Source organism: Pelodiscus sinensis, chromosome 1 (genome assembly GCF_049634645.1).
Source record: "Pelodiscus sinensis isolate JC-2024 chromosome 1, ASM4963464v1, whole genome shotgun sequence".
In the NCBI taxonomy this organism is placed as follows: domain Eukaryota; kingdom Metazoa; phylum Chordata; order Testudines; family Trionychidae; genus Pelodiscus; species Pelodiscus sinensis.
In genome coordinates, this window is record NC_134711.1 from 67813330 (window position 1) to 67830539 (window position 17210).

General features: G+C 43.5%; 1 protein-coding gene across 3 annotated transcripts; it reads right to left on the reverse strand.

Moving 5' to 3' along the window:
• Positions 1 to 3626: 3626 nt before the first annotated feature.
• Positions 3627 to 16471, reverse strand: KRR1 (KRR1 small subunit processome component). 3 transcript variants are annotated; one of them, XM_075932059.1, is made up of 10 exons: positions 16340 to 16471; positions 9694 to 9869; positions 8863 to 8997; positions 8384 to 8509; positions 8201 to 8284; positions 7005 to 7061; positions 6316 to 6486; positions 6056 to 6133; positions 5848 to 5941; positions 3627 to 4522 (listed from the first exon to the last, which is right to left on the reverse strand). In XM_075932059.1, the coding sequence occupies exons 1-10, from the start codon at positions 16410 to 16412 to the stop codon at positions 4380 to 4382; spliced, it is 1137 nt and encodes a 378-aa protein (XP_075788174.1). In that variant the 5' UTR covers positions 16413 to 16471; the 3' UTR covers positions 3627 to 4379. The 3 variants fall into 3 exon arrangements, with proteins under 3 accessions (XP_075788174.1, XP_075788178.1, XP_075788186.1); XM_075932063.1 differs by having other exon boundaries at positions 9694 to 9866; positions 16340 to 16467; XM_075932071.1 differs by lacking the exon at positions 8201 to 8284.
• Positions 16472 to 17210: the final 739 nt, after the last annotated feature.

A 17210-nucleotide genomic window follows, 5' to 3' on the forward strand; every position in this document is an offset into this window, starting at 1 on the left:
CCGGGGGGAGAGAAGGGCTGGTGGAGGGTGGCAGGTCTAAGAAAGGCTGAGGGCAGTGAGAAGGGCAGGAGTCAGGACTGCAGAGGAGGGTGGCGGGTTGGGGGCACCTGGGGAGCTGATGGAGCAAGGGGAGGAGACATGGCAGCAGAGGGAAAAGGTAGGTTTATAAGGTATTTATTAATGTTTGGATGTGCCACTGTGGCACCCAAGTTAAGTCACATGAACTCAGTACTGGTGCACAACATAAAATTCATTCAGCTCATGGGAGGAAACTCTTAGGCTACGTCTACACGGGCATGATTTTGCACAAGAACTCTTTTGCGGAAGAGTTCTTGTGCAAAAACTCTTCCAGAAGAGAGCATCTACACTAGCATGTGCCTTTGCGCAAGAGATGTGCTTTAGTGCAAGAGCATCCATGCCAGTGTAGACGCTCTCTTGCGCAAGAAAGCTCCGATGGCCATTTTAACCATCGGGCTTTCTTGCGCAAGAAATTCATGTTGCCTGTCTACACTGGCCTCTTGCGCCAGAACAGTTGCGCAAGAGGGCTTGTTCCTGAGCGGGAGCATTATAGTTCTTGCGCAAGAAGCACTGATTTCATACATTAGAACGTCAGTGTTCTTGCACAAGATCGCGCCAATGTAGACACACTTCCCCCAGCCTCTCTGCCCTCGAGTTAATGTCACACACATTGGGTTAATGCAATTGCAGGATAGTTGCATGAGGGGGGTTTGGTGGGGGCCAAACTAATCCCTATTGGTAGGCGGATGGTGGGAAAAGTCCCGGGGGGGGGGGGGGCGGAGGTTGTCACATGACACCTTTTACTTTTGGTCATGTGTCCATCTTGCCCTGAGAGTGTTGCCTCCAGAGGCATGGCTAACTGGGGTCAGGGTATGGCTAATGGGGGTGTGTGTGTGTATCAAAGAGTACATTTAAAAACAATTATTTGGGTGCACACCCTAATGAAATATGCTGAGCATGCCTATGACAGGAAGCAGTAGAGCGTGTAACAGCAAGGCTGGGTCCTAGAGAGCTGAATGCACTGCCTGTAGCACAGTCTGAGGGAAGGGATTGGCTGCTGGGGTTTCTGGGAAGGGGAGGGAGTAGGGGTGGAAGCGCAAGTCAGGCATAGGGGCATCAGTTTAATAATCGCGTGAAGGGCACCATAAATCCTAAGGACGGCCCAGACACTAACCCTCATGAACTGTATTCCACCCTGCTATAATTCATTTGGTTAAGGGCATGCATTCACCTTTTCTTTTACATGCCCGATATTTCAAAAAACCTAACACATGAGCTTGGTGACATATTGACATACAGCTAATTGCTGCTGTCCTTACCCACAGAAATAGTCCAATAGAAGTCAACTGCCCAACTTATGTGAGTAAATGAAGCACGACTTGGCCTGTACACTTTTGCATGTGATACTGTGACACTATAGTGTCTTGTGCAAAAACAGATGCAAATGAGGCAAAGCATGGAATATCGCTGCACCTCATTTGCATAATTAATTAGGCTTTGTTTTTGCGCAAGAGGCTTTTGCTTAAAAAGGAGACATCTACACACAAAAACCCCCTCTTGCGCAAGAGCCGTTTTTCCTGAAAAAATGCGGAACAGCTCTTGCGCAAAAGCCTCTTGTGCAAAAATGGAGCCTCATTATACAAATGAAGTGTGGTGATATTCCATGCTTCACCTCATTTGCATATTTTTTGTGTAAAATGGGGGCCATGTAGATGTAGCCCCCATGTTTGTTCTTTGTTTACATGAGGGATTGAGGGGAAGAAGAAGAGTCCCAAGTTCTTTAGCTAGCAGGCATCCTCAACACAGGCCAGCCATTGCCCAGCCTCATCCCCCCAAATTCTCCATTGTATGTGCATTTGTGGGCAGGTACCAGTTAGTGACAGGAAGAGTCGTGGTTGTTTTGCTAGTACTGCGGACTGAGCACATGGGCATGCGTGTGCATTCATTGAAATGTGTGTTCCCCACCCCCAGAGCATGCGAAGTTTAAATATCCGTAACTGTAAAGCTACTGATTTGATTTTCTTCACTTAACGCTTTTGAGTAGATTGTGAGCTCTTGACAGGGTTTGTGCTTTTAGGGTTGGATGGGAAGCCTGCAGCAGGCTGTGGGTGCTACCAGAATATAAAGAACAGTAGGCGTGTGCTTTTTGGATCTTAATGAAATCTAAAAAGTCAAAATAAAAGAAAATACTTCTACCTTGCATTAAACACTACCCATTTCATTTTATACAATGTGCATAACTCAAAAATTAAATAGCCTAAACAAAGTTTACATACAAAGGGGCCTCTGATCCTGCAAGCACTTAGGCACATGAGTAGCTTTACCTATCCCATTAGTTTACCAGACTACGTATGAGAATGATGTTTGTAGGCGTGGACTCCAGCCACTCCCCAGATCCAAAATACAAAAAGCCAAAGCCCCCACTGCTCCTCTCACCTCTTCCAAAACATTTCGATTAAATAAGGATTTGCAACATCTCCAGTGGCAAATCTTGGGACTCTCTCCGAGCTGCCAGTGTAGACATAACCAAGGAGCTTTCAGTAGGGATTGTTAATACCAGTCAATGCATCTTTGGACTTAGAATCCAGAACTCAACTATCCAGATTCAGGCAGTTGTCTGTTCAAGATGTCTCATGCAAATATATGATTACATCTGTTCATAAAGGATATGTAGCCCACTTCCTACTATAAAAGAGGAACACACAGGTTCCGCTGGTGCTGTGTGCAGAGGGAAGTTAAATACAGTAAGATTTTTCCTTCCCTCTGTAGCTTACTATGTGCTGTTTACTTCACTTCTTGTCTAGGGAAGAGTATTTAAACGTTCAGATCATTCACATGACTTTTCAAACACACTGAAACATTCCTACAGAAATTCCCATATGATAAGCTTCATTGTGATGATTGTAAATCAGACTTTACATACAAGACTCAAAGAAAATGTATAAAATATTATGATGTCCTTTGCAAAAACTGGAGTAAAATTCTTTACCCATTATTACCTCATTCCCTTTTACAACCTTCACGTTCGTTCTAACCAAGTCATCGGATCAGTTTAATCCCCACATTAAGATTTTGTAAGGTTTTTAGACACTCCCTGTGGGTCATAAGCACCTTTTAAAAACAAATCACAGCTACTCAATTGTGAATCCAAATTAAGGATTCAGACTTAATAAACAGCAGTTCTGATGGTGGTACTATATGTTGCAGAACAGGCAGGGAGGGTTAACCTAACCTGTTTGACAGAAGCTGAGAATGAGACACAGAGGATGGATCACTTGATTATTTATTCTATTCATTCCCTCTGAAGCACCTGGCATTAGCCACCATTAGAAGACAGGATATTGGTTTAGTCTGACCCAGCAATGCCATTCTGATGATATAGTTATGCTACACTTAAATTAAATGGTAACCAATAATTTTCACAAGTTAATTAGTAAGGGTAAGAACTAAATTTTAGTTGTGCACTGGTTTGATATTGCCATATCCTTAGATGGCCTCAATAATAGCTCCAAAATTCTGCATTTTTATGGAGAAATAAGTGCTTTTATTCTTCAGTGAGTTCCATGGGACCTTGCCAGTTGAAATCAAAGGTAAGCAACCCACGTGCATAAAGCTCATTATAGGACCTTTATTACAGGCCAATTTAGAAATAATTTGCCAGGACAGCTAGCCTGACAAACCAACTGAAATTAAACAATTGTCTTACAATAGGTACGTGCATACTATACCTGGAAGTAATACCACATGTGTTTCAGTCATGTTATAACGTAGAGAGGAAAAACAGTTAAAAAATACACCACACACATATGAAAAAATAAATATCAGCTCTGATAAACAGAAAGACATAATATATAAAAATACAACCAGTTGCTTTTACAAGTCATCAGATTTAACACCTCCATATCTGAAGCTTGTTATACAGCACCAGCCTGTTATAGAAACGTTTCTTTAAAAACAAACAAACCTGCTTTCTCTGTCAAATGCCTGAGGTTTGGTATTCTGTACCAGCTTCCAAAACTTGCTTTTTGTATTATGCAATACCAAAAACCTTCATGTAGGGTTTAAAAATCCCTAATTGCTCCCAGAAGTATGATGTGAATAGTGAAAAGATATTACTGTACCTTCTCACAATTATTTAGGATGTGACAAAGAAGATACCAAACTATTTTCTTTTCAAACTCCAAAGATTTTACACTGCTTAATTAGGTCCATAAATCCCCAAAATATTCTTTATCATAAACATGTTTTTAAAATCTTTTCAGCAGTATTAGCTGCAGTATAACCCCGAGTCTTAAATCTTCAAAGCACAAAAACAGTTCCTTTGCAAGTGTCAGAGAAATGTTGGTGTACCAGTTCACAAATCATTTCTTTTTCTTCTTTTTCTTTTCATCTGCTGCAATTTTTAATTTAACTTCTTCCACTGGAAGTGCTCCCAGTTTCTTCTTCTTTGCTTTTTTCACCTTTTCCTTGATGGCTTCAATATCAATTTTTGTTTCAGTAGAAGCTACAGGATTATATATAAAAAAAACACCACACATATGAGAAACATCCCTCCTCATTTCCCCCCCCTAATATCTACTGGAAATGATCTAGACAAGGATCCCATGAATATACACAATGAACTGTGTCTAACAAGGAGGAGGGAAATAAGAAAGGAAGATACACTTGGGGGGGGGGGGGGGGGGGAAGCAGGTTGGCATGGGGTTTTTTCCCCCTTCCCCAGCCAGCAGTCTTTGAAAACAGTGATTTTAATAAAACAGTTTTAATACCACATATAAACCAGGACATTGAGATGTCTTGCCACCACTTCCCTCTTGGGCAGAAATCATGAGACAGAATAAAGTATTCTTATCTCACTTACGCTAATTCTTATTGGAGTACAGAATTGAGCTGACATGCGTGGATTTCAGTTCTCTAACTCTGTGGTTGGAAGGCTGAGAGATTTACAGTAGAAAAAGTATAACCGGTTGAGAATTTTTTGCCAAAACCATTGTTCCATGAGAAAAATGCTCTTTATCAAAACCAAACTGCACAAAAGGGTTGGTTTTGATTAATTTATTTCTTTTTTCTTTCTTTTTTTTTTTTTAAGAAAAAAAGAAAGATTAAAGTTGCCAAAATGTCCCACTTGAACATTTTGGAGTGGAAAATTCTCCTTTTGAGTCACAACAACTTTTTGTTTACTAATTTAAGTCATCACAGCAAAATATTAAAAATAAAAAGTATTTTTCAGATATCCAAAAAAACCCGTTGAAATGTATTAAGCTTCAAAAATGCTGAAACAAACATTCTGGTTGATCCAATGATACCTTTTTCCCCAGACTCTCAGTTCACAAACATTAGAGTGTTCAATTTTGTTCCAATTCATGATGGGACACATCTTCAGAATCTCAATTTTTCCCCTCTAAGTAATGTCTTTATGTTTGAAGTATCAACCATGTTCATCAGTAAGTTCTTTTAATTAAATAAGCTGCTAAAAAGTGTAAAAATCAGCAGACCTTCATAGCTTCTATTCCAGCTCACAGAATGATGTAGCAAACTTGCCTCCTGCATAACTGATAATCTAATAGGCCCCCTCTGGTTTGCCCCAATATCACTATATTACACAAAAAATGCAAAGGTACTGCTGTGGACTGCTTCATCTCTTCCATTTCCGCACGTATCTCCATTGGGCTTAAATAGCAAGGCGGCTTTGTGCTGAACCTCCTTACTCGCAAGATGAATTTCACACTTCATGCTCCATATACTTTGGTTGGTAAATAGCCACCTACCAAAGGAATAGCAGCTAAAAAAGCAGTACCAAGGATTCTAAAAACAGGAAACAACTATTACCTTTCTTAGGTTTTATAGCTGGCTTTTCCTTGGGGGGGATAAAAGCTTTTTTTCTTTCCTCTTGTCTCCTACTTATGGCTGCTGCCTGTTTTGCCTAAAATTAAAAATAAAAAAAGTCAAACACATTGCCAGAGCAGAATCCAACAGACCAAAAAAACAAACCCATTTTCTTTTTGCTGAAGGCTGAAACAAATTAGAACAACTTTACCTTTATCTCTTCCACCCTCTTTCGTTTCTTCTGGCTTTCTTTCAAGAAGTATTCACCACTTGCTAATTCTTTATCAACCTGTAAAAAACAAAAACAAAACAAAAAAAACCATGTATGATTCCTGAGATACTTTACCTATGTAAAAGTAAAGATACTGAGGAAAGCATCTGGTATCAACTGACTAATGCTCCTAGTTACACATGAGCAAGATTTTAGGTCTCCTTATCTTTTCTATGGAACTATCCAAGGCTTGGACTGACCTGGCTTTCTGGTTGTGGAGGTGGGAAAGGCGTGTACTCCTTCTTAACATTTTTCTTCTTTGGCTCCTTGCGTTTGTTCAAGTTCTTGCGTTTGAACTGAGGCAAAAATCGTTCCCAGCTTTGTGTTCTTAGTTCAGGGTCCTTTGACAGCTCTCTTTTAATCATGAGAGTCTTCAATAATTTCAAAACATAGAAAAGAAATATAACTTAAAACATATAACTGACAGCTGCTAAGCCCAGTTATTTAAAAATACAGCCAATCATCTATATTCACAGGGAAATTGGGTGATTCAAGCAGGAGCAAAAAGTTCTTTTTAAAGAGACTCAGACACATTACTGGTACCAGGGAAGCTTCCCTGATGTTATTATATTAATGAATATCAAGCTGCTAACATGGATACACACAGATCAACACACATTTTTTCCTTTGGTCCTTTGTCAGATATTATTATTGATTACACTGTACCATAACAACCAGAAATATATTCAAATCAATATACTGTAAAAGATTATTTTCAAAACTGCATTATAAGAGAAAACCACAAAATAAAGTATCACAGAAATACTTAATTGATACAGCTTTTTATAAATTAAGAGACCTTGTGACAAGGTCTTAATACAGAAAGATCAGCAAAGATGCAACCCCTGACACAATGCAGAGTTACTATAATACACCAGACTACACCCACCTTAATGTTATATATAGGATGAATATTCTTCATAGTGTCCAGAACCACTTTTCTAACCTAGGTTTAAAAGAATGCAAAAGAAACAGAAAACATGATCAACATTCTAAATCATCATAAATGAAAGTCCTAAATACACAATGATTTCTTTGACATCCTTTGCACAAATGGACCTTCAGAGAAATACTTTTTTTCTAAATCTTTTTATATTCGTTATCTTAAAACTAACTATTTTTAGTTCCCAACAACAAAAGCAAAAAGTGTTCAGGCAGAAATATGATTTTTGTATTAATGGCATCTTCTATGTAAAAAGACACAATCAAGTCAAATTTACCATCAAATTTAGATTTTTTTAAAATGAAGTTTACAATACTCACAACCCACAGAAACGTTTACATATATGTGTTATAATTCCAGTACTTTTAAAATTCTCCTGCAGAGTTCGCAACTGAAAATAGCATTCAATCTGACAAACTAATTTCACTGACACTGAAAAATAGTGTTTTCCATATACCTTCACTAACATTTGTATTACTATAGCACCTGCCCATTAATTTAGGTGTGGAACAAACACAGAACAAAAGGATGGCTCCAAGGAGCTCACAATCCAAGTAAGAGACAACAGAAGGGTATAGGCAGGCAGGGGAATACTAGGAAACAATGAGACAATATTGGTCAGCTTAATAAGCAAAGGTCTTAGCAATATTTGCATCCTCAAGTAACTCCAATGTCTGCATTGGTTTTCTCCTGCTGCTCACGATGTAGGTTGACCCACTTACTTTTCTTGCAATCAGGAGAGATGTCAAGTTTAGTGCAGATCCATGTGTGACATTCATACAAATTATCCAACGAGTTAATTTGCATCCCAACAATAATTTGAACGTAACTATCAGCTTCTCCTTATGGTTACATACAGGGTGCCCCAAGCAATGGCTGGGATAACACATGGAAAGTGAGTGAGTCCAGAGATGAAGGATTTCAAGGGATACTTGTGTTGGTTGATGGGGGTGTTTGGAGGGTTTGAAGAATTCTGAGCTTGCTGGGATGGGGAACTGTCTCAGAAGTAGCTAGGTGCTAGCTATATGATCTGTTGTTAGGGAATGGGAGTAGGCTGGTCCTACCTGGAACAGTAGTGGAGGCATGTTAAGGATGGAGTGGGACAGAGGTCTATTTAAAAGGTAGGTAATGCCCTCTCTTACCTCTTTTAGCCCATTAAAAGGTCCCAGAGCTGAAACAGTGTTCCCCTGAACCATGATATAACAGTTTGTTAACAGTTCCAGTGCCTACACACAAAAACCAAAAAAAACCAGAAGGAATAAGTGACACTTAGATAATTAACTTCACAGAGTTAAGATCCTAATTAATACACTTGTAAGATGTACCTTCAGAGTGGACCCTTTCGGCCCAATGAGCCTTTGTCTTCTTTTTATAAATCTCTCTCTGTTTCTCACTAGAGACCCTATTTTAATGATGTCACATGCAGTTTCATCCTGAAGGATGCGTACTGCCTAAAAAGGAAAATCAAAGCTATGTTACAAATAAAAGAGAAGGGCAAACATACAGGCAATCAGCACTGTGTCAGAACTATCAAAGCACAAATCATCACTTATTACTAAATAAAAGTCAATGGAACAATGTAGTCTGTCACACTGATTTAAAAACAGTTTCATTATTCCTAGATATTTTTTTTCTTTTGAATAATTATACTTTATTCTCGCCTACTGACTTTACTTGAAAAAAATCAAACTTAAAAAAACCCCACGTGAATATAAAATGAACATACTTTAATATACCGTAAATAAATTTCAATTTTAAAACTGCCTAATGAATACTTGACATACATGTGGTTTTAGCTACAAACCTGTTCAAATGGAACACTTCTTGATAAAAGCTTTATTAAGTCTCTTGCCCTGATGATCATATATGGATCAAAAGTCTTCTTAGTTGTGGTGACAGTCATACTACCTTCAATTAAGTCCAACGTTGCATTCACATGCTGCAATATTTATTAAAAAAAATTAAAAGTAACGTTTAATCACATGTAGTCTACCATCAAAATAAAATATTTCCATTTTTATGGTGTGTGCAGTAGGGATATAAAATTAGTTGACTACTCAATAAGCCTAAGCTTACAGGATAGTTGAGTCAACTGCTTGCATTCCCCCCACATAGCTGCCCTACCTGCCTCTTTAATTAGAGGCAGCCGGGGGGAAAAGGAAGGAGAAGAAGCAGGACCCGGTGCTGGGGGGAGCTGTCTTAAAAGCTGGCTCCCCCTAGCACCGTCTTTGCGGTACTCCCGCACTGGTGCCTCTGTTAGAGGCAGCAGTGCAGAGGGAGAAGGGCAGGTGGCAGGGGAAGTTACCCCAGCAGCAGCTCCTGTCCACAAGGGGACCAAGTAGACAGTTGGGACCCCCTGAGGACAGGAGCCGTTGCAGTGAAGAGGGGGGTAACCTGCCTCTTAACATCTTTAGTGTGCAGTTTTATTTTAAATTATTAAGCTGGAATTTAGTTTAGAAATCAGAGTGCAGAACTCCATTCTAATATGAGTTATCATATTAAGAAATATATATTTAAAATATTGTAAAACACTTTCCTGCATGATTTTGCTTTAAATCATAAACATTTTGTGTAATAAATCTTTGAAATTGTATAATATACATTTATTTAATGTATATCTAGGAATTATTCATACATATTCATTCAAGGCTTTCTGCACCAATGGCCAACACTCTTTCAGGTAAGCTTCTCTGTATTTTGGGAACAGAGTTGCAAAGCTGCTTTCTTCCAAAAGCCCTCTAGGATTATCTTCTCTTGTAAAGGCTGGTTCTTTCCATCCATCCGGAACAGTGAGAAGTTCTGACTCATCTACTGTTACAAATAAAAATTCACTTGCATTAGAGCGCTTTTCTCTGCAACAAATAATTCTTTTTCGTTTAATGATCACAACAGGCACTAGCTTAACAATTCTAAACCTTGGGGGAGGGAAGGTCTAATTTTAGAGGAGTATGGAGTACAGGCAGTCCCCGGGTTACGTACAAGATAGGGACTGTAGGTTTGTTCTTAAGTTGAATTTGTATGTAAGTCGGAACTGGTACATATTGTAGAGAAACTCTAGCCAAACATTTCTCCAGAGCTCAGTTTTATTCTCCCACACCTCACTTCCCTCAGTCCTTTATTCTCAAGCTGAGGTGTCTGCTGAGAAAAGCCGCTCTGCGTCTCCCTGGTCTGCTGGGCGGGGGGAGAGAGGCGGGGCGGTGCTAGCTTTGCATCTCCCTGCTCTGCTGGGGGGAAGCAGCTAGTGCGGGGTGCCTCCCCCACTGTCGCCTTCAAACTCCAAGTATAAAGAGGTGTCAAATTGCCAGTAGTTTTCTTTTTCCTTTCTTTCCTGTTTTTTTTAAAGGGATTCATCAAATGTAAAGACATGATGCAAAGTAATTTATATAGGATCATATTAACTATGTACATGACTTTAATGCAAAAATGAAAGCCCATTTCTCTTGCGTGTTTTCATACAGAGATACTTATGGATGGATTCTGTGATTTTGACAGCATATTAGGTACTGAGGTAAAAGCACAAGGAAAACGCGGTTATTTTATTCATTTATATTTTTTCTAAGTATGTGCTCTCTCGTACAAGAATTACTTGAAAAAATGGATGAACCAGCTTTCTGCTAAAAAGCAAGTTTACTGGAGGAGGTTTCAGATTTGTTAGCCAACCTTTTGATTATTTGATTTTAATTGTGTTTATTTATTTAGTAAGGTTAAACAACAGGGGCTCTCAAACATTTTGTTCCTATTCAGAACAAAACTCCACAGTTTCAAAACTCTCCATAAAAAGCATTGAACCATGCCTCTGGGACATTCGGCATGGTGGGCTGCCCCCGAACCTTTAAGCAGTCCACCTGACAAGCTGCTGGGGACTCGCCGCGGAGAATGCGGGCAGCGGTCCCGCCAAGACGCGCCACGGTCCCGCCGCCCACGTCCTCCACGGCGAGAAAAGCCGCTCCGTGTCTCCCTGGTCTGCTGGGGGGGGGGGGGGAGAGCACTAGCTCCGCGTCTCCCTTGTCTGCTGGGGAGAGGTTGACATAGGCATTAATTAACTCTGACAGTGATTCTATTGACTGAACATTTGCTCTTTTGAAAATAGATTGAGCCTAATAAATCATTTAATATAAAAAAACCAGTTTTCAGCTTTCCAATGATACTGCTTGATGAACTGGAGCTCGAACTGAGAAATGTCATATACCATTACTAATTACTTTAGCCATCCAACCTCATAATGATGAATTCTAATAAAAATATGAAGTTGGAAAGATTTAAATTGTTTCATTTGTTTGCTCAGATATTTTTTTCTGCTTAGCAGACATTATAAAAAACAATTACCTGGCAGAAAATGTAACATTATGTAGTTAGACATGTTTCTGAGCAGGAAACAAGAAAAGATTTTGTGACTGACATTTGCGGAATAATTTTTATTTAGTGATTAGGGTGATCTCTGAAGAGTGCTCACCCTAAATTAAATAAAATTACAAAATTATTTTGTGCATTATTCAAATTGAGTAACAACACTTCTTTATTATGAGGAGTGGTTTAGTCAGGCAGGTGAGAAGCACAACATGTCTTCAAGTACCTCACTTTGTTACAAAATAATTCAAACCAACATTGTCAGAATTTCTTCATAATTAGAGCAATTGGTGTGATAGAACTCCAGCAGTCAAACCTCTTATCCTTGATGGCAATGAGAGTGCCTGCATATTTAAAGATCAGGTACATAACTAAGTTTGAAAAACTAGACCCTTATTTTGTGTAGTTTTAAAACAAACTACATTCTCAAATGCTTGGCAAAGATGAAATCTATCACCACCACTAGAGGGAGTGGGAACTAACTGTTATAAATGAGGGGAAAAAGATTTGTTTTAAAACTAACAGAAAGAAGACAGTCCCCCAACATTCAGTTTACAGGGGACTGGATTATTCTTGGCCTAGTTACGTCTAAAATTCTTGGTATTATGTGCTTCCAAATGACAAAGTAGTATTTGAAAGACAGAAAATCCCCCTCAATCGTGCTTTCTGTAACATAAGAACATAAGAATGGCCATACTGGGTCAGACCAAAGGTCTGTCTAGCCCAGTATCCTGTCTGCCGACAGTGGTCAGTGTCAGGTGCCCCAGAGGGGGTGGACCGAAGACAATGATCAATCGATTTGTCTCCTGCCATCCATCTCCTGCCTTTGACAAAAAGAGGCCAGGGACACCATTTCTTACCCCCTGGCTAATAGCCTTTTATGAACCTAGCTTACATGAATTTATCTAGCTCTTTTTTAAACTCTATTATAGTCCTACCCTTCACAGCCTCCTCTGACAAGGAATTCTACAGGTTGACTGTGTCTGTGTGAAGAATTTTCTTTTATTCGTTTTAAACCTGCTACCCATTAATTTAATTTGGTGTCCTCTAGTTCTTATATTATGTGAACAAGTAAATAACTTTTCTTTATGCACCCTTTTCACATCACACATGATTTTCATAGAATCATATAATACTAGGACTGGAAGGGACTTCGAGAGGTCGAGTCCAGTCCCCTGTCTCCATGGCAGGACCAAATACTGTCTAGACCATCCCTGATAGACATTTATCCAACCTACTCTTAAATATCTCCACAGATGGAGATTCCACAACCTCCCTAGGCAATTTATTCCTATGTTTAATCACCCTCACAGTTAGGAACTTTTTCCTAATGTCCAACCTAAACCTCCCTTGCTACAGTTTAAGCCCATTGCTTCTTGTTCTATCCTCAGAGGCCAAGTTTAACAAAGTTTTCTCCCTCCTCCTTATGACACTCTTTTAGATACCTGAAAACAGCTATCATATCTCCCCCTCAGTCTTCTCTTTTCTAAAGTAAACAAACCCAATTTTTTCAGCCTTCCTTCATAGGTCATGTTCTCTAGACCTTTAATCATTCTTGTTGCTCTTCTCTGGACCCTCTCCAATTTCTCCAATATACTTTTTATATACTTCTATCACACATACCCTCAGTCTCTTCCCTTCTAAACTGAAAAATTCCAGTCTCTTTAGCCTCTCCTCATATGGGACCTGTTCCAAATCCCTACTCATTTTAGTTGCCCTTTTCTGAACCTTTTTTAATGCCAGATCCCCAAATGCCCACCCTTGGCCCTGCCTCTCCCACTCACTCCTCTCTTGTCTCCCCTTCCCAGCTGGGCTCCCTCTGCTCACTGGGTGGGAGCTGCATCTTGATGTGGAGCCTGTTGCCTGCCTGCCTGCACATCAGAGGCAGCCCTGCCTAAGTAGAAGCTGGCATAGGGTCACAACCCAAGCAACATTTCCCTTAGGAACACTTTCCTACTGAGAGTTGTCCACTCAGCAACAGCAATGTAGCCACAGCAGATGACCAACACATTTGTGATGTCACATCGAGGACAGAGATTGGGAGGCATGTGGGGGTGCTGCTCTCCTCCCCCTCCCACTTAATCTTTTGGCTTCCCTCCTCACCATGGCCCCTTAGCACAACTCTAGGGTACACAGCCCTGTTCACCTGCTCTTCCTTAGAGAGCCTGCATGGACAGCATGTGTTGGGGGGAGGGTGTGGAAAAGAGTAATTTTACAGGGGTGAGTGTGTGTGAAACTGGAGTCCAGGAATAACAAAGAATGTTTCTTCCTCCCTTTATCAATATCTAGCTTGCAGGTGGCAGTAGTTTCTATACTGCAGTTGGAAGTATCACGGATCTCCTCCCCAGACCCCAATACATTAAGCTATACCCACCATCCCAGTTACAAGCATGTGAGCATACTTTTCATAATAGTGGAAAAGGAGACCCCCATCCCCTTTCCCCTCCCACCTCCACTGTTGGTACTAGGAGCTGACTACTCTCTGCCACTCCATTGCAGGCTATGCACAGTGCTCTCTCCATTCTCAAACTAGAGCAGTGGTCTCCAACCTTTTTACACCGAAGATCACTTTTTAAATCTCAGAACAAGTGAAGATCTACCGCCCCTTCCTTGAAGCCCCGTCCCTTTCTATTCTCCTTCTGTCCATCACTTGCTATCCCCATCCCTTATTTACACACTCTGACAAACACTTTATTTTTAAATTATGCGATATATAAAATTAAAATCACGTGTTTATAGTTATAAAATAAATGGTCTTTTTTTTATTCATGCTATTTAAATCTATTTAAATCTAAAATGAAGCATTTATAATTATACATTTTGTGGGGACAGAGTTCTGCGGCTGGGGGCAGAGGGGAGGGAACTGGGTGCTGGGGGGGCAGAGGACAGGGTTCTTTTGCAGCAGGGGACAGGGTGCCAGTGGGGACAGAGTTTGGGGAGTGGGGACGGGAATGGGGACAGAGTTCTGTAGCTGGGGACAGGGGAGTGGAGTCTGGGGAGCGGGGACAGGGTGCCAGTGGCAGCAGTCACCTGCATCTGCCTCCTCCCAGGATTCTCTCTCCCTTCCTTTCCCCCTCCTCCCCACAGGAAGCCAGCACATGCCTTCTCCGGGCCCCCTGCGATGCAGGGAAAGCCAAACCCCCACAGGAGCCTGCCTCGGGGGCAACTCCTCCCCATTCCGTGGCGTGGCCAAACCCCCGCGGGAGCCTGCACCAGGGGCAACCCCCACCCCTCCCGCAGCGCGGCCAAACCCTGCGGGCACTTACTCCGGGGCCAAACCCCCCTTCCCGTGGTGCAGCGCGGCCAACCCCCATGGGCACCTGCCCCGGAGTCAACACCCCCTCCCACGGCCCGGCCAACTCCCTCCCCTCCCGCAGCGCGGCCAAACCCCGGGGCCGACTTCCACAGCGCAGGGAAAGCCCTGCACCCAACTCTCCCCTCCGGCGCCGGTGGCGCAGGGAAGCCTCTGCACTCCTCCTCTAGGGCCAACGCCCCGTCCCCCAGCACGCAACAGAGCTGTGGGAGGGGGAGCAGCCCGCGCATTTCCGGAACCCCCGGAAGTGACGCGGGCTTCAGAGAAGACTTCCGTCCACCCCGCGGGAAGCCGGCACTACACTAGAGGTAGGTAGTGGAGCTTCTCGGGGGTGGGGGGGGAAGTAGGGGGCGGGGTTGCCCGAACGCCTCGCGATCGACCAGTCGATCGCAATCAACGGGTTGGTGACCATGGAACTAGAGCATTCAGCTGCCAGGAGCATTCTCAGATTGTACCCAACAGCAAGGCTCACTCAGCTGTTTTGCTGACTGGAGGCATCCCTGCCAAACCCAGGGTTCTCTTCATCCATTCCCCCCAAACTTGAGATTCCCCCACCCCATATATCCCAACGTGGCTGTCCCACCCCCATCTGAATCAGCTTCAGTTGAACAAACTGCCTGGCAACAACAGATACTGCTTAGGAGCAACATAGCAATGTGTACCAAAATGTTGCTAATAAGTAACTGCTATACAGCTTCTATCTATTCGGTACTTACCTACATCAGGTAAGCGGGGGACAACAAGAGGCTTCTTACCACTGTGGCTCAGGAGAAGTTCCAGAGCAGCACAGCCCAGGTGTGCCTTTTGTACTCTACATGCTGCTGCAGGGAGCCCCAGCAGGGGATGGGGAACAGGGCCAGCTCAGACATGGGATTGCCAAATTTCTACTAGCACAAAACCAAACACTTTAGCCCTTCCTTGAGGTTCCACCCAGAACTAATTACATTCCACCTCCACCACTCTCCTTAACGCTCATTTTCACTGGGCTAAGGTAAGGGCTCCAGGTGAGGGATATGAATGGCTAGCAGATAAACATCCCTCTTATTGGGTAACGTTTACTGGTTACAGTTAACCAGCAAGAGCTAGAGCAGCCCCCTGACCCACTGCAGGCAGAGGGCTGCTCCGGCCTGGTGGTACTGCCGCAGGCAGGGGATACCCCAGCTGGAGTAACCCCCATCTGCGGTGGGCCTGGCCCAAACAGTCTCCACCCACTTCTGTTTAATCAGTTAAACATAACATTGAACTGGTTAACTGACGAAACACAGAAAGTTACATCCCTGTGCAGGTCAAAGGGCTCTGGGGTCGGGCAGGCAGTCGGGGCGGGAAGGCTCCATCTGGAGGCTTTGGCGAGGACTGACGAGTGCACAAGGGGGGGGGGGGGAGTCAAAATACAGGAGGGGCTGCAGGTTGCAGCAGAGGGCCGGTGTGCAGGAGGGGTGCGAAACCCAGACGCCCGGTCACGGCTCCTGCCTGCACATGGGGGGGGGGGGGGTTAGATCGCCACGTGCAGCTCTCCCCAACCGCACCGACCCGTCACAGCCGGGGCCCTGCGATGCCGCGTGTCCCCGTCCCCGGCCCAGCGGCCGCCGCGGAGCCCAGGCCTCTCCCCCGCCCCCTTTACCCGCTTTCTTTTTGCTCCGCTCCTTGGCCGCCGGCACCGCCTGCGCGCTCGCGGCCTGCCTGGGCGCCGCCATGTCGCCGCCGCCGCGCTGCCCTCTCACCCGGCGCACAGGCCGGGCCCGGCCCCCGGAAGCGTCGGGACGGCGCCGGGCCCCGCGCGTTGCCTGCCGGGCCCTGTAGTCCCCTCTGCTCCGCCCGCGGCCCTGACAGAAACCGCCGCCTCCCCCGCTCCGCTCCGCCCCGCCCCCCGCCAGACCTTTAATCGCTAACTGGGGTGCCGCGTGCTCCCTCCCGAGGCCCGCCCGGGGAAGGGAAGTGAAAGGGGGGCCCGGTGTAGCGTCAGTGGCGGCTACATCCCGCTCCTGCATTAGCGGAGCCCCCTTCAATCATGCTCCAGGCCGTGTAGACAGGCGGCCAGTGTAGAATCATAGAATAATAGGACTGGAAGGGACCTCGAGAGGTCATCGAGTCCAGCCCCCCGCCCTCAACGCAGGATCGACTTTTGCACAAAAACTTGTTGCCTGTCTACACTGGCGGTGAGTTCTTGCGCAAGAACGCTGACGTTCTAATGTAAGAAATCAGTGCTTCTTGTGCAAGAACTATGAGTAGACAGGCAACATGAATTTCTTGCACAAGGAAGCCTGATGGCTAAATCCCGCTTCATTTGCAATTGCGATGCGGCTAATTTGCATCCCTTTTAAGGAAAAGAGATGCAGTCTAGACACAGCCTAACTGATTAGAGAGAAAAGAATAAGAAAAAAATGAGAAAGGTTAAATGAGAACACACAGTCCTTCTCTGTAGCATGGGGACATCAAAACAGCTGTCTGCAGAATGTAAGGACAGTTCACAGTCTCTTCCTTATAGGCCCTTA